The sequence below is a fragment of the Podarcis pityusensis genome (assembly GCF_964106645.2).
Source record: "Podarcis pityusensis genome assembly, chromosome: 8".
NCBI lineage: Eukaryota > Metazoa > Chordata > Lepidosauria > Squamata > Lacertidae > Podarcis > Podarcis pityusensis.
In genome coordinates, this window is record NC_138033.1 from 85831252 (window position 1) to 85847116 (window position 15865).

The 15865-nt window shown below is 44.8% G+C and overlaps 1 protein-coding gene across 6 annotated transcripts in view; it reads left to right on the forward strand.

Moving 5' to 3' along the window:
• Positions 1-15865, forward strand: part of TET3 (tet methylcytosine dioxygenase 3) — a 110491-nt gene that overhangs the window by 80436 nt on the left and 14190 nt on the right. For all 6 annotated transcript variants that reach the window (XM_081017245.1, XM_081017246.1, XM_081017247.1 and 3 more), the window contains 6 exons: positions 3415-3505; positions 6942-7035; positions 7657-7865; positions 11500-11650; positions 12599-12688; positions 14441-14578. In XM_081017245.1, the coding sequence (XP_080873371.1) occupies positions 3415-3505; positions 6942-7035; positions 7657-7865; positions 11500-11650; positions 12599-12688; positions 14441-14578 (773 nt within the window). The remainder of the gene's footprint in view (positions 1-3414; positions 3506-6941; positions 7036-7656; positions 7866-11499; positions 11651-12598; positions 12689-14440; positions 14579-15865) is intronic.

Sequence of the window (15865 nt, forward strand, 5' to 3'; positions counted from 1 at the left end):
TGATGATCTATGAGAAGCTGAAGAAGCCCTAGAGGCAGGGTGGTGAGGGCTGAGGACCCTGATTTCATTCTGTGTAATGCGTAACACTGGCCTGACGTGCTCCTAGACCAGGCATAGGCAAACCCTGGCCCTCCAGATGTTTTGGAACGACAATTCCCATCATCCCTAGCTAACAGGACCAGTGGTCAGAGATGATGGAAATTGTAGTCTCAAAACATCTGGAGGGCCAGAGTTTGCCTATGCCTGTCCTAGACCTCTGACAGCTGCTTTCAAGGGGCTTGCAAATAAAGCTTCTGGAGCCCTTTTGGCATTAATGCAGTGTCAGATGGGAAAGGCTTGGTTTGGTGGACCAAATTGGCGTAATTAAGCCCAAAGGCACAGGTGGGAATGTTACTGTAGCTTTTCACCATCTTACTAAGACCTGCCTTTTCTCCCAGGCCAACTAATACTGCCTTAGGTCCAGGTGCTTTTGTACACCTCATGGTCTTAGTGCAGTAACGTTGTGTTGTAGTGCCTGGAATTGCTTTTAACTGACCTTGGTCTGTTGAACTACCTTTATATTGTTGTACAACTCTTTGGGGCTTCTGGTGAAAATTGGTTTATAAATTCTATGAAATAAATAAATCAAATAAATAAATAACTTCCATGAGTAGCCTTGTTGGTTTATTTGAAGATCCCAAAGTCATAGGAAAGCAATAAATTGATTAGGACCAAGTGAAATGTCACAAACAACATGATCATTCTTTCTGCAGGATTTTTCTCTGTGATGTTTTGGTTTGCCCCAGACTGTTTTAACAGATCACTGAGGCCGCTACCTTTAATTAAGGTTTAAGGATGCAGTCCTAACTAGGGCTGGGCGATATCTGCTTTCCAACATCGTAATATATCGCCAGCTAAACTTCACGATGTGGCGGTATATTACGATGTCAGAAAGGAGATGGGGAGGAAGAAGGCAGTTGCCAGCCCTGGATATGATTAGCATCACCCTGTGCAACTTCTGCCTCTTCCTGGCAAGGCTGGGCAGGTGCCACTACCCTGGGCAGAGCACAGCAGCCAGGGCATCACAAGCCAGCTGCAGTTCGCCCCAGTGATAGTCTCTCACTGTACAGGCGGTGGCTACCACAAACCACTGTTCTGCTGTGCGCAAGGAGGAATGGAGAGAGGAAGCGGCACTCACGTGGCCAGGGAAATAAATGAAGGTACTGGCTTGCAGGCAGGCAAACCCCACTCCTGAGGCCAGCGGCTGGGCTGTGGGCTGTGTGTGTGTGTGTCTGTGTGTGTGAGCAGGGCCAGAGATTAGTGATACATTGTATGATTGGAAATTATAAAATTGCTCTTTCAATTTTAAATTTAAACCAGTTTCAGGCAACGTATCAGTACATTGACCAGGCCTAGTCCCAACCATGTCTACTTAGAAGTAAAGTCCCATGTAATGTAGCTAACTCCCAGATAAGTGAGGTGAGGATATTTGCAACCTTAGTTAATTAACTGGTGAAAGCAGTTTCAGCTGAGAGAGGCTACATAAATAGCTAGCTGTTGCTATTCTGGTTCGTTTGTTATTGTTATAAATACAGTGGTACCTCGGGTTAAATACGCTTCAGGTTACATATGCTTCAGGTTAAAGACTTCGCCAACCCAGAAATAGTACCTCAGGTTAAGAACTTTGCTTCAGGATGAGAACAGAAATCGCGCGGCAGCAACGGGAGGCCCCATTAGCGAAAGTGGTGCTTCAAGTTAAGAACAGTTTCAGGTTAAGAACAGACCTCCGGAACGAATTAAGTACTTAACCCGAGGTACCACTGTATAACATTATTTTATTAGGAAACAGAAGATATTGGCAGCCATCCTCTTTTTCCATCAATGAGTTGTATTTTTTGTTTACTAAATTGTAGGTTATCTTATGACAAAAGGACACAGGAAGGGTAAATCTCAGCTCCCAGCTAGTTGGTATGGGATTCATTAGAACTGGCTTATTAAGATGGGCATGTGGACCATCTGGGAGCCTTTCAGAGATGCAGAGCTGAAGGCATTCCTGTTTTTCAGTCAGATACCTTTGTTGTGCTCTGTGGAAACAGGAAACAGAAGCACTTTGTTTTCAGAGCTGGGAAATAAGTTTTGAGCTCAAGTCAGGGTTACCATTTGAGCAGTGAAGAATTTTGTATTTGTAGCTTACCTTAATTACTAGGTCAGCAGAACCGAGATCTTAACCAGAAGGGCTTTCCCCTGATCTTGCTTAGGGCCTCTAGATGTGGCTGCACTTTTGTCTGGGGTTGCAAATATCAGCCTGGGACCAGTCCTTTTTGCTACTCCAAGTAGGTGAGAGGTCCCTGCCACTTTAGGATCTCCTGCATGTTTCTTAAGGCATTTGAATGAATATTATGAAATACACAGCAGTATTGCAGAGGGAGGATGCACATCTTTTAGCTTGTACTTTTGCTTCTTTGACGCCACTTATATATAAAATGCCACCAGCTCTCAAGGAGCCGACAGGGAGAACAGGTCATTTGCAGAACAGAGAATGACAGTGACATGGCAGCTAACTTACGGTTAGTTTCTTTATTAAGGAAGCAGAACAGAGAAAACGCTGAGACTTCTAAGGGTTGCTGCTAACTAGATCAGGCATCCCCAAACTCGGCCCTCCAGATTTTTGGGACTACAATTCCCATCATCCCTGACCACTGGTCCTGTTAGCTAGGGATGATGGGAGTTGTAGTCCCAAAACATCTGGAGGGCAGAGTTTGGGGATGCCTAATCTAGATGAACCAGTTGCCTGGACTGAGAAAGAAGCCACAAACAGCAGAGTTCCCCTCTTACTTGGAGAATTAGTATAACGCTTAGCCTGTTCTTGATGATGTCACGGGGAAGACAACAGAGTCAGGTGTCTCCCACAGCTTCCCCTGTGAAACTCCAACCAGCCTGCCTGCCTAATTGACCTTTCTTGCTGCTGCGGGGGCAGCAAGGGAGTAGTTGGGACTGGAGAACCTCCAGCCAATAACCTCCAGTTATTGGACTCTGTCAGCCTCAGCCGGCCTGGCCAGCAAGTCAGGATAATGGGAGTTGTAGTCCAACAACATTGGAGGGCACCAGTCCTCTACTCCTAGAATAAAGGAAAATTATTTCTTTGAAAATAATTTTAGGCAACTTTTGAGCATAAGCTTCGCAAAGTAGTTTGTAATTTATCATGTTGTGTAAATCACAGTGCAGTTTAAAATCCCAGTTGTGTTTTGGTGAGGTGTGCTTCTGCCCTCTCCCCTCCCCACCCCCTCGTTTCTGCAGTTTCAGTGGGGCATCTGACCAAGGGCTTCATTCTGCCCACCTTCAGCTTAACAAACTTTCAGTTACACCTGTTCCCTTTGCTATAAAAAGGCAAAGACACCGAGGTGAAATAATTCATCTGGTTTTGTTTTTAAACAGAGCAAATAGTGGAAAAAGACGAAGGGCCCTATTACACCCACCTGGGATCTGGACCAACTGTGGCAGCCATCAGGGAACTCATGGAAGAACGGTAAGTTGCAAAACATGTGCAGTTTAAAAAGATTTCTTCTCTTTTCTCTTTTAAAATTCTTGCATCAACATAGATAACCTTCAACACTTTGATTCTGTGATCACCATAACTCCCTATAAAAGGGAGCCAATAGGAAAAGGGTGCAGGTGCCCCATAATTTTTTTAAAAAGTTTTTAAAACAGGTCTTTTCGGCAGAAGAGGTATTGCACAAAACAGCTGTGTTAAAAATAGAAATTTTCCCTTGTCAGGTATAAGAGGTGGGGAAGGGAAAGGGAAAGAAACTAAGAATAAGGTTTTCATGCAAGTGACTCCAAATCCTTGCCTGAGTTGGAGTGACACAAATTTTATATATTTACTGAAGTTCTGTGCAAATCTGGAATATTGAAAAACTTACATTTAAAAGAAGAATGAAAAAGAATGTGTGCCTGACAGGTATGCAAATACCTGTGCACATGTCCCCAGTAGACTTTTCTGTGATTCTGTGGGAATCTGGAATATTGGAAAACTTGCAGTTCAAAATTAAATTAAAGAAGTGCTTACACACAAAGAACCAAATACTTGCACGCAGTGCCCGTAATGGGCCTCAGACTTTTGGAACTTACAGTGTGTGGGGAAGTACTATTTGGGAGCCAGTGTGGTGTAGTGGTTAGAGCAGGCATAGGCAAACTGCCCTCCAGATGTTCTGAGACTACAACTCCCATCATCCCTAGCTAACAGGACCAGTGGTCAGGGATGATGGGAATTGTAGTTTCAAAACATCTGGAGGGCCGAGGTTGAGGAAGCCTGGCCTAACCTATCTTGAAGGGGTGATGGCAATTGGATGAGGAGGGAGAGAACCATGTATGCCACCATGAGCTCGTTGGAGAAAAAGGTGGGATATTAATGCAACAAGCAAACAGCAGCACACAGCATGAATACATCCCATCAGGCGCTACCCACTAGTGTGGACAGGAAGCTCCAAGATGGGCTTGGGAGGCATAATAATTTTGAAAGTGCTCATAGATGGTTGAAGGTATACAAATGTGAATGTGGAAACAGTGACCCACATATGCCTGAAACCTTGAATGTCCTAGTGTTGGTGCAGCCTTGGTGGAGATTCCTCTGCCTCTGGACCTACAGACCTCTCTGCCTCTTCTCCTTTCTGCTTTGGCCCTTAGTGCTGCAGGCGTACAGTCTCAGTCCTCTGTTTTGACTGGCAGGTCCATATATGCTGAGTCAGGCATTCAGCCCAAAGACAAAGGGCCTGAGCAGACCTCTTCATTTTCCTGTTATATGGCAACATGCATTGTGGTCTGAAACCAGCCAACCCAGTTGAACTGATCTGAACTTGTTTGTGTGTTACTGATCCTGATCACTTTCCCACCACCTAGACTTTTAAAAACACACGAGAAAACAGTTTAAACATACTAGCAAATTGGTTTCCTCCTATAGAGAGAAGGGTTTTAATATAAATTATACTACACAAATTAGATATGTGTATGTAAAAGTAACAGTTGTTGAAGTACGTTATCTCTTAGTTGGTTGCCTCCAACTAAGTTCCATTCACAGTAGAAGCATTGAAACTAATGGGCCTGCGTTAGTCATGTCCATTCATCTCAATGGATCTTCTCTGAGTAGGACCCACTGATATTATTTACATGGGGTGGGGGGCAGCACACATCTTTTTTGCATATTCAGATTCAGTGAAAGTAAACCCTTCAATGTAAATTTGGTTAATTTTTTTTTTAAGGGAAGATATGCCTCTAATCTTTAGATTATTAAAAAAACCTCCCAAATTAAGGTGTGTTTTTTTTTAAAAAAAAGGTTTAATAATTACTTGTGAAATGTGGTAGAAATCTATTGGAAGACAACATATGTCCTACTTCGCAGGGTTGGTGTGGGGATTTAATTAAGCAAGGGGAGAACCATGTACTTCACCTTGAGCTCTTTGGAGAAAACGGTGGGATATAAATACCATAAAGTAAATAAATAAGTAAATAAATAAATAAAGTCCACATGAGTTTTCTGAGAAGGGAGGAGGGAGCATGCAGCTTGTTTCTCATCCTCCAAATCATGGTTTGGAGAATTGTTTGAAGACTGCCATGTTTTTAAAAAGGGAAGGTTGGGCTGAGGCTCACATCCTCTCAACATTAAAAATGTAAGATGTTCAGGTACTTCTTTTAATTGTTGCCAGTAGAAGTGTTGTCTCCCTGGCTCATCCAGAAGGTCATTTGAATTTTAGGTATACCATACAAGAAAGAGGTGCTTTCCCCCCTATTGTTTCCGTTGAGGAGTTTTGCCCAGGCAACAGAGGGTTAGTGCTGCAGACTGCTTGCAGGTGGGTCGACACATGTTCAGACTGATTAGGTTACTCCCCTGCAGTTGACTCATAGACTGCTGAAGAAGCTGAGTCACCTCTAAACACATTGCCACTGAATCACCACCGCAGGCAGCACAACCAGGGCTGGGAGGCTGACGATCCTAAAGGCGGAGGTGGGAAACATACCTCTGTGCATCAATAACTGATATGAAGAACATCTCCCACGCTCAGTGAGTCCTTTTGAGAAGCACGTCTTCTGCAATAAAGTGAAATTCAACCTTTTCCCAGTGAATAGCAAAGCCCCAGTGTGTGACCTCCGGTATCCTGGAGATACTGCTCTTTGGGAAGGTTGAGTTGCAATTAATAGAACTAATGTAGGAAGTTGTATTTGCCTGTCTCTTAGCTATGATGCCCCGAAGCACTGGGATGGCAAAACAATAACCACACCAAGCATTTTAGAGTACATGTTGGGTGAAACATACACAAACCAGTCCTGGCTTTCATAAGCCTTGCACTTGCATGTAGCCTCCCTTTACTCTTCCTTTCACACAAGCAGCTGAACAAGTCATGTTTCATTTCCTAACCGCAGCTTCCTGTTGCATCCAAACTCCTAAACTATGGTGAACAGCTCGCAAACGAGCTAGAATATTAAACCATGGTTTTGAAGTTAGCTTACTATCCTGGCTAGAAGGGCTGTCTTTGCACTGGGGTGCAAAGATCCGCCCGGCACCTGCCTCCCCAGGTTGCCCAGTTCTAGGCACGCAGGAGGGTGGAGTTGGCTGGCCGTCTCAGCGTCTTGCTGGCTCGGTCGCCCCTGAACTTGCAGCACAGAGCCACCCACAGCAGAAGAGCCCACTGTGGCGCTCCGACCGACAGGCCGGCTCTTCCCCGGACTCAACTCTCGGGCCCCGGACTCTTGGCCTGCCACCCCTGAGATCCCAGCGCCCAGGTGCCCCGCACCCCTAGCGCCTATGGGTAAGATGGCCCTGCTGGCTAGTTTGAAAGCCATTTGGCAAGTGGAAGCCCAACCCACCTTGTAATCTTTCAGGAAGAGGTTTCACTCAGATAGTCCTCTAGAGCAGAGCTCTCAGTCATGTGCCCTGTTTGTCTTCCTAATGTTGTGACTTTTCCAACCAGGTATGGTGAGAAGGGAAAAGCCATCAGAATTGAAAAAGTGATCTACACAGGGAAGGAAGGAAAGAGCTCCCGCGGCTGCCCCATCGCAAAGTGGGTAAGTGGCTGCCCTCCTTTCCCCTGGCATTTAGCATTTATCCCAGAAACCTGGCCGAATAGCAGTTCCTATGCAGTCACTGCCAGCAAACAAGAATGTTCCCAAATTCTGCCCCAAAGACCCTCAATAACTCTCATTGCAGGAATAGTGGAAGGAAGATACAATTTCATAGTGGTGGGGGTAGTGGAGGAGGAGGAGAGGGGCAATGGCTCTCACCTAGGATGCCACTTCACTCCAGTTGCTTGGGCATAGCAATGGAGGAAGGCTTCTACAGCCCACTTATGGTCTTTCCAGAGGGATCCGGCTGGCCACTGTGGGAAACAAGATGCTGGACTGGGTGGGCTTTTGGTGGTCTGATCCAGCAGTTAGGCGTCTCTTATGTTCAGGCATTGATGTGCAGCACTGCCACGCCAGGGGAGTCAGCAGCAACTACAGTTCCTTCAATTGTATGGAAAATAAGTCTACAGTGTGTCACTTTGCCCCATTAATGTTGACTTCTCTTTGGGCAGTTCTGCCCAGGAGGCTGGGTAGCACCACTCTGGCCCCGTTGGGGGAGGATGGCAGGGTGAGGTTGGAGGCTGTATTTTCCTTAACCAAGCAATATCCTCTCCTGTTTTCCAGGTCATCAGGAGGCACAACTTAGAGGAGAAGCTCTTGTGCCTGGTGCGACACCGTGCTGGTCATCACTGCCAGAATGCTGTCATCATTATCTTGATTCTGGCCTGGGAGGGGATCCCTCGTGCCCTGGGGGACACCCTGTACCAGGAGCTCACTGACACGCTCACGAAATATGGAAACCCCACCACCCGGCGATGTGGGCTGAACGACGAGTAAGTTCCTTTAGCCCTGGCCAGGCTGCTGGAGACAAGAGGCTGGTGGGACACAGCATTTTCTCAGAGATCTTGGCCGGGAGGAGACAAAGCAGCTAACCACAGCCCTGTTCTGCTTGTGTGTGTGTGTGTATTTATTTGCCCATGGTTTACTGTGCAGTATGAAGTTTGCCTCACTTGCCTGAGCAATGGAATTGATTTACTGAAAGTTTCCTTGGACTGGGGAGAGGAGGGTGCTTTATTGACTCCTGATTTCTGCTTCTGAAGAGGTGAACATGTTACCTCTAAAACTAACAAGTTTCTCCTGCTTTCCCTCCTTCCTTCTCTCCCCTGACTACCATTGATTAGGGGCCAAATAGAAGATCCTTGGGTCCATATCAAACTTGCCCCCTCCAGACCAACATTTTGAGCTCTTCCCTGCTTAAAATTATCAGATTCAGTGATAGCGGGAATTGGCAATCCTTTTTTAAAAACAACAATCTTGACATGAGACAAAAAATACTAGAACCACACCGTTGGAACCGCCCCCACCAGAGCACTTTTACCTTCTGGAGTTGCTGTGCCAAATGGGCCTTAACCCTCCCAAGCAAGGCAAAGGGTTTTCTTAATTTTTAAGTTCTTTGCCTTGCTTACCAGCTCCGGGAGGCTCTCATAGGGATGTGTGAGACATCATGAGAGCCTCTCAGAGCCCACATGAGAGCCTTCTAGTAAGCAAGACAGTAAGCAAGACAGAGATAAAATAAAACTTTATTCACATTAGCCAGTGGCCATAGCAACAGTAAAACATTACAGTATACGCAGAAAAGGAAATTTGATATAAGAGCACAATTTAAAGTCCTGAATCAGCTGTCAGTTAGTGGCCCTTATTCTGATTGCCTCTGCTATGAACCTAGCAACCTTTGCTGTTATCTGCTCATTTTGATCTGACAAAAGAAAGGACATTGTGGCCGTGGCTGAGCGCCCTGGGATGGTTAGTACGAGTGGGGTGATGATCTCATTCCTCAAGTCTTTGTAGAGAGTGCAAGACAGGAGGACGTGTGCCGCTGTTTTGATGCTACCATCTCCACAGGGGCAAAGACATTTCTCAGGTGGGATCTTTTGAAATCGACCCTCAAGTACCGCAGATGGCAAAACATCCAGTCTTGCAAGTGTAAAAGCACGTTTGTATTTTGGGATAATAAGTTTGTGTAGATATGGGGCCAGAGAATCAAAATGGAGAGGTGGAAAATGAACATACCAAGGGCAGAATTTCCTTATAGTGGCCAGGTTGTTCTGATGCTCGATATCTTTTAGACGTTGACCAATTAGACTGTTTGCTTTAGTAGGGCCCATAGTGAGTAGGTGTTGTGGGGATAGGCCGCAAGAGTAAAGTTTTTGATAGATGGTTTTAAGCCAGGCACTTTTATGGGAGTCTTGAAGTACTAGGGATAGTAAACCGGGGAGATTTGAGTTTAGGCGGAGCCAGAAGTTAAGAGTTCTTTGCCAAGTCTGTACTTCTACTGAAGGGAGACTTGCCTCCAGTCTCAGTGATGCGTTTGGGACGCATGGCGGTGCTGAAAAAATCTGCCTTAGAAACTTTGATTGAACAGCTTTCAAAGTGCTAAGGTGGTTATCAGTCCAAATCTGAGCCCCATATAGTAGCTGTGCTAGGGGTTTAGATTGGAAGACTTCTAGGGCTGATGGTATATGTTTGCCACCCTTTGTATGGAAAAAGCAAGTCAATGTCTTGGCACTTTGGGATGCTTTTTCTTTTGCACATTTTGGTGTGCTCCCCATGACCCCATGGACTGGAAGATAAGCCCCAAATATTTGAAAGCTTTGACCTGTTCAATTGGCTGATTGTCCATACGCCAACTGTGGGGCCTATATTTTCTTGAGAAAACCATAACTTTGGTTTTCTGATAGTTTACGACCATGTGTTCTCTCTGGCAATACACTTAAAATTCTCTTATCAATCTTATTAGGCCCATTTTTGTTTGGGATAAGAGGACTGTGTCATCAGCATTTAATAGTACAAAGATTGGTTTTGAGGCCAGTTTAGGGGCATGGAACTCTGGAGATGTTAGCCACTGGACCATGTCATTTATGTATAGGTTGAAGAGTGCCAGAGCTAAAATGCATCCTTGCTTGACTTCCTTTGTGGCTGGTACAGATCCTGTAAGTTGGCCATTTGTAGAGCAATGCACTTTCAGCACAGTGTCTTTATAAAGGCAGTTAATAAGATCTTTTGTCTATGCTTGAGGTGTTCAGTTTAGCCCATAGTCTTACTTGTGAGACTGAGTCAAAAGCAGCTTTCAAATCAATGAAAGCAGCATACAGCACATCGCGAGATTGCTTGGCGTACTTATCTATGAGGTGGGCTAGGACGAAGCAATGGTCTATGGTAGATCTGCCTTGCCTGAATCCTGCTTGCTCTTCTGCAAGGATAGCCTCAACATCAATCTAGTTGATTAATTTATTGTGGAGGTGTTTTGCATATAATTTACTAACTATACGTAAGAGGCTGATAGGTCTGAAGCTGGCCGGATCCGAAGTAGGGCCCTTTTTGAATATTGGGATGATTACCGCAATGGCCCAGCTGTCAGGGAGTAAACCAGAAGAATCAATGTGAGAGAATATTGCCGCAAGCAGAGGTGTCCACCAGTCAATATTGGACTTCAAAAGTTCTGGGGGCAGGTGATCAATGCCTGGGGCTTTATTGTTTTTTAGCTGTGTAATTAGGTCTTTTACCTCAGTCGTGGACACTGGGGGCCAAGCTGGTAAGTTTTCTGGAGATACTGTTGGGTGATTAAGCTGAGTATCCTGGTCTGCGAAAAGTGAGCGGTAGTACTGCGTCCATTCTTGGGGTTCGACAGTACAAATTGGCCCTCTCCATGCTCCAGTAGGCCTGATATGGTACGCCAGAAACAGGATGTGTCCTTGTTGTGCGAGGCCTTTATTAGGCTGTACCAGGCGTTTCTTTCAGCTCTGCAAGACAGAGAGCTTAAAAGCTCTTTCTGTGCTGGGGAATACCCTGTACAAAAATAGCTTTTAAGCTCTCTGCATTCTATGCATTCAATTTGTGCAGTTTTAGCTAGCCAGCCTTCAACCAGGTAAAGTTGAAACCGCACATGTTACCTCTACACAATAAATTGTTACCTGTACACAATTCTGAGTTACCTGTACACAATAAATCGTAGCTATGTGTGTTAGAAAGCTCCCGTGATTATGAACACTTATTTAGAGAAAAGACAATAAGATTTAAGCTCATTAAAATATTGCAACATATTAGCCACTGATAAGACAGATATACATAACAGTTAACACACTACGTTGCAAGCACATTAAAAGTTAATCTTGGGAATAAACTTCACATCACATTAATATGAGCACAACCCATACCTCCCACATTATCAGAAAGGAAAGGAAATCCCCTTAACTGCTTTATAAGTCAATGCTTTTTAGAGGTCAAGTGTTGGTTTATGGTTGGGCTCCCTTGATGGGCACCTCCTGATGGGGGGATTTGGCCCTCCCAACTCATTTGTGGTTGACACCTTTAGATTCAGTGGGTTGGGAATGGCAAGAGCACAGGTCAGTAGCTCCACTTGGCTGCTGTGGACAGCATCTGAAATGCCTTCCTTTGTATTCATTGCAGCCGGACCTGTGCGTGTCAAGGCAAGGACCCCAACACCTGTGGTGCCTCTTTCTCCTTCGGCTGCTCTTGGAGCATGTATTTCAATGGGTGCAAATACGCTCGAAGCAAAACGCCCAGGAAATTCAGACTTCAGGGAGACAACCCCAAAGAGGTTAGTGAGACACCCACCCACCACTGCGCCTCCCTTTGTTCATTTTTCATGGGGGATTAGGGCTCCCCCAGCATCTCTTAAGGGGAAGAGCAACGACGTGGGATTCTCGCAAAGTGTATGTGAGACTTCCCCCAAAGTAGGCTGACCAAATACCTGCTTGCATTTGGTCAAGCAAGTCATTGCTTCCTTCTTGTAAACGTGAAAGGGCTGGAAAATAGCCTCTACAAACCATACCAAAAATAAGTGGATGGAAAAAGTTTTGGAATTTGTCCTAATGGCAAAAATATTTAAAAACTGAAGGAGGGGGCTGCTGGCGACACTAATAGGGAAACCGCATCACGAATTGTAACCATTGTACTTATTACTCCAGAATGAATTTCTTGCTTCCTCATTTGAAAGGTGTTCACAGTTCTTATAAATAATATAGGTTACTGATCACTATGGATTGCATCCAACTAAGTTCTACTCAGAGTAGATCAAGTGAAATGAATGAACCTAAGCTTGTCATGCCCATGAATGTTGGTGGGTCTACTGTGAGTAGGACTGGCATTTGGCTACAACTCTGTGATGCTAGCTTTTAATATTTGGTAGAAAGGATTGGGTCCTGGTGAAACGCTTGGAAGTATTACCCCTTGTTTCGGAAATGTCCTTGCCGGCAGTAGTTTTTGATGCAGCCCCTTTGAAATGCTTTACTATGGATCCATTAAAAAAAGGTGAAAGGGTTGGAGGCTATTGTCCTGTAGAAAAGCCCCTGCTTTGTGTGTAGAAAGTCCCAGCCTGAATGAATCTCTGGCATCTCCCATGAAAAAGGATCACAGGTGGTGACAGCGAGGTAGGAAATGACTCTGGGCCTCAGGGAGATGCTGTTGGCTGCTGGGCATAGGAGATTGAACTAGGTAGTCTGACTCATCAATGAGCAGCTATGACTCTCCCAATCTCTCACTGCAGGAAGAAGTTCTCAGAAGAAGCTTCCAGGACCTGGCCACAGAAGTCGCCCCACTTTATAGGAGGCTGGCACCCCAGGCCTACAAAAATCAGGTACCTGGAATGACCCACCATAGAGCTCTTGTTATTATTGTGCTACTGATTTAGGTATAGATCCCAGTGGTTCTCAAACTTTTTTCTCTGAGCCATATTTCAGAATAAAAGTTTGCTTGTGCCACACTGAATTTTTGGCTGGGGGTGGGGTGGGGACCAGCTTCTAGCAGTGCTTGACTGGTAACATTGAACACATCTACTTGATATGCTCATGGGACATCCAGAAAGTATAAAACAATGCAGCTACATAAGAACATAAGTCATTCCAAAATATTATTATAAAGGACCTCTTTCATATGTGCCTCACAGTGAGAGGCGTGAGCTTGCAGCATCACTTGATTCTCTCATGTTAAAAGATAGCTATCAATATTCTGCAATAATGATACTATACAATACTGAAATGTTTAAATGTTTCTTTGATTATCCTCAAATCTTCCCACCACGCTTGCCATCCTCTCCTGCTGGTGTGCCACAGCCTTTAAGAACCATTGACCTATACTGGCTATGAGGCTGTTGCCAAGGTCCGTTGCAGGAAATGCTCTGATTCGTTGTATACTGGTTTGTCTGGTTTACAGCAGTCTTTGCCCAGCCTGCTATCTTTGAGATGTTGTTGGAACTCAACTCAGCTCCCCAAACATTGGCCAGCACTGCCTGGGGCTGATGGAAACAACATCTGGAGAGAACCACATTGGCACTAGAAGAAGGCAGTATAAAAATATTGAGCAAACAAAAGATGGAGCCCAGGGTGGGGCTAGGTAAATGAAGGTTCAGGTCTTTGTGTAATCATAGAATTCTAGAGTTGGAAGGCACCCAAATGGCCATCTAGTCCAACCCTCTGTAGTGCAGTCTTGTTTTCAAGGACAGTCCAGTCTTGGACTGCAACTCCCATCAGCTCCAGGCAGCATAATGTTGGATTCCAGGGCAGATGGGAGGGTGGCTCTGGTGGCTGGGGCTGATGGGAGTTGGAGTCCAAAATGTCTGGACAGCACCAGGTTGAGAAAGACTGCAGGAGTCCATTGAAAGTGTGGATGTTGCTTTTGTCTTGGCACTCAGACTTTAGCCCTTTGTCCCTTTACAGCTCTAACAAATGCCCCCCTCTCCCAGCTTGTGGAAAGCTGTCCCCAGAGAGGCATGCCTAGCCCCATCTTTGCCCACTTTTAGATTGGAGGCAGGGGCTTTTACCTTTCCCAAGCCTTTTGGTCTCTTCTAGTGGTGTGGGAGCTGTAGTACTGCCTCCTCTCCCTATCTAAAGCTACGTTTTTAGCCTTTATTTGTGTTGCTGTGTTTTTACTTATTGTTTTTATTTTACTTTAATGTAAGCCATTTGAGTTGCTGCTGCTGCTGCTGCTACATTTACATTTATTTATAGCCCGCTTTCTCCCAGGTGGCTTACACAAATTAAAACGACACAGATAAAATTCAAAAATTTAAAAATGTATGAAAGACAATTGTTACAAAATAATTAAACTCCATCTGATGTCAACTCCAGGGTGACTTCAGTATCGTCTTATTTTTATTCTACTTCTGACTGTGTTCTGTGGGGAGAGGGAGGGTTAGGGAAATTAGGTGAGTTTTTCTTGTTTTGTTCAACTTCATGCTTTGTATTACATAATAATAATAATAATAATAATAATAATAATAATAAAAGACAACAACAGATTTTAAAAGTTATATATTAATATAAACAAATAAACCATAGATCTTTCCCAAGGTACTGCTGTGATTTGAGTTGTTGCTGTCTTTTCTCATCAGGTTACAAATGAGGATATAGCAATAGACTGCCGGCTTGGACTGAAAGAGGGGAGGCCCTTCTCTGGTGTGACAGCGTGCATGGACTTCTGTGCTCACGCTCACAAAGATCAGCATAACCTTTACAATGGGTGTACTGTGGTAAGGAAGCATCATCGCTCATTTTATTAATTATTCATTGCATAAATGATGCAGTAACAGCATTCATTTTCTTCAAGGAGCTCAAGGTGGCATACATGATTCCCCCCCCCCCCCCGTATATTTTTATCCTGTGAGGCAGGTTGGGCTGAGAGGCAGTGAGTGGCACAAAGTCACCAGGTGAACTTCATGGCTGGAGGTTTGAACCCTGATCTCTCCCAGATCCTAGTCTAACATTCTAACCACTACATCTGGCTCTCATTTTGGTTTTAGTGTGTGTGTTTTTCTTTTTTTCTTTTTGCATTTCTTTCTGGAAAGTTCCACAGGGGTGGCTGTCTTAGCCTGTTACAGCAAAGCTGCTAAGATTCCTGTAAGCCATTCTTCACCAACATGGAACTTTCCAAATGCTTTGGACAACTGCTTCCATCAGCCAACTTAAGATGCAGCTGACTTCGTGCATTTGACTAAATGAACTCTAATCCATGGAAACTTTCTGACGTAATCCACTTGAAGGTGTCACTGCAGTTGTGGAAGGAAGAGTAGGGGGCTTGTTGGCTAAGCAAAGATACTTTGTCTTTATTGTGGGAAAGTGAAGCAGAAACTGAAACGCAGCTCAGGGAGACCCAAATTAAAGGAGTACATGGCCTTAAGACAACCTTTGCCAACCTGGTGTCCTCCAGTTGTTTGGCTACAACTCTCCTGGTTGGAGCTGACGGGAGTTGTAATCCAGCAGCATCTGGTGGGCACCGGGTTGGAGAAGGCCACCTTAAGGAAATGAAATATGATGCCTGAATGAGGATGGATGGATGACTGTGATCCATGTCATGTTTGCTGGTTGGAAGATTCATGGAGGAGAAGGTTCTTGATGGCCACAATACATGATGGCTCTGCAGTTGGAGGCAGCAGTGCTTCTCTAAGTACCAGCTGCTAGAAAGCACAGGAGAGCAGAGTCCTTTTGTGCTCGAGTCTTGCTTGTGGGTTTACCTTTGGGGCATCATGTTGGCCCCTGTGAGAACATAATGCTGGCCTAGATGGGCCAGTGATCTCACCCAGCATATGTTCTTATGTTAGGCATTCAGCCATATACTCATGGTGTCTCGCTTTAGCATTTTTTTTTTAAGTGTTTCAATATGTGCTTCAAATACCCATCTCTAAACACATTTTTCTTTCAAGATACCACTTTTTAAAATGCCCCATTGTAAATGTTGTGAGCCAAGGATTGTTTTGCAATATTCAGATCAGTCCAAAATCCACGGGATAGTGATGTTCCAATCTGCACACTTGTCAGGG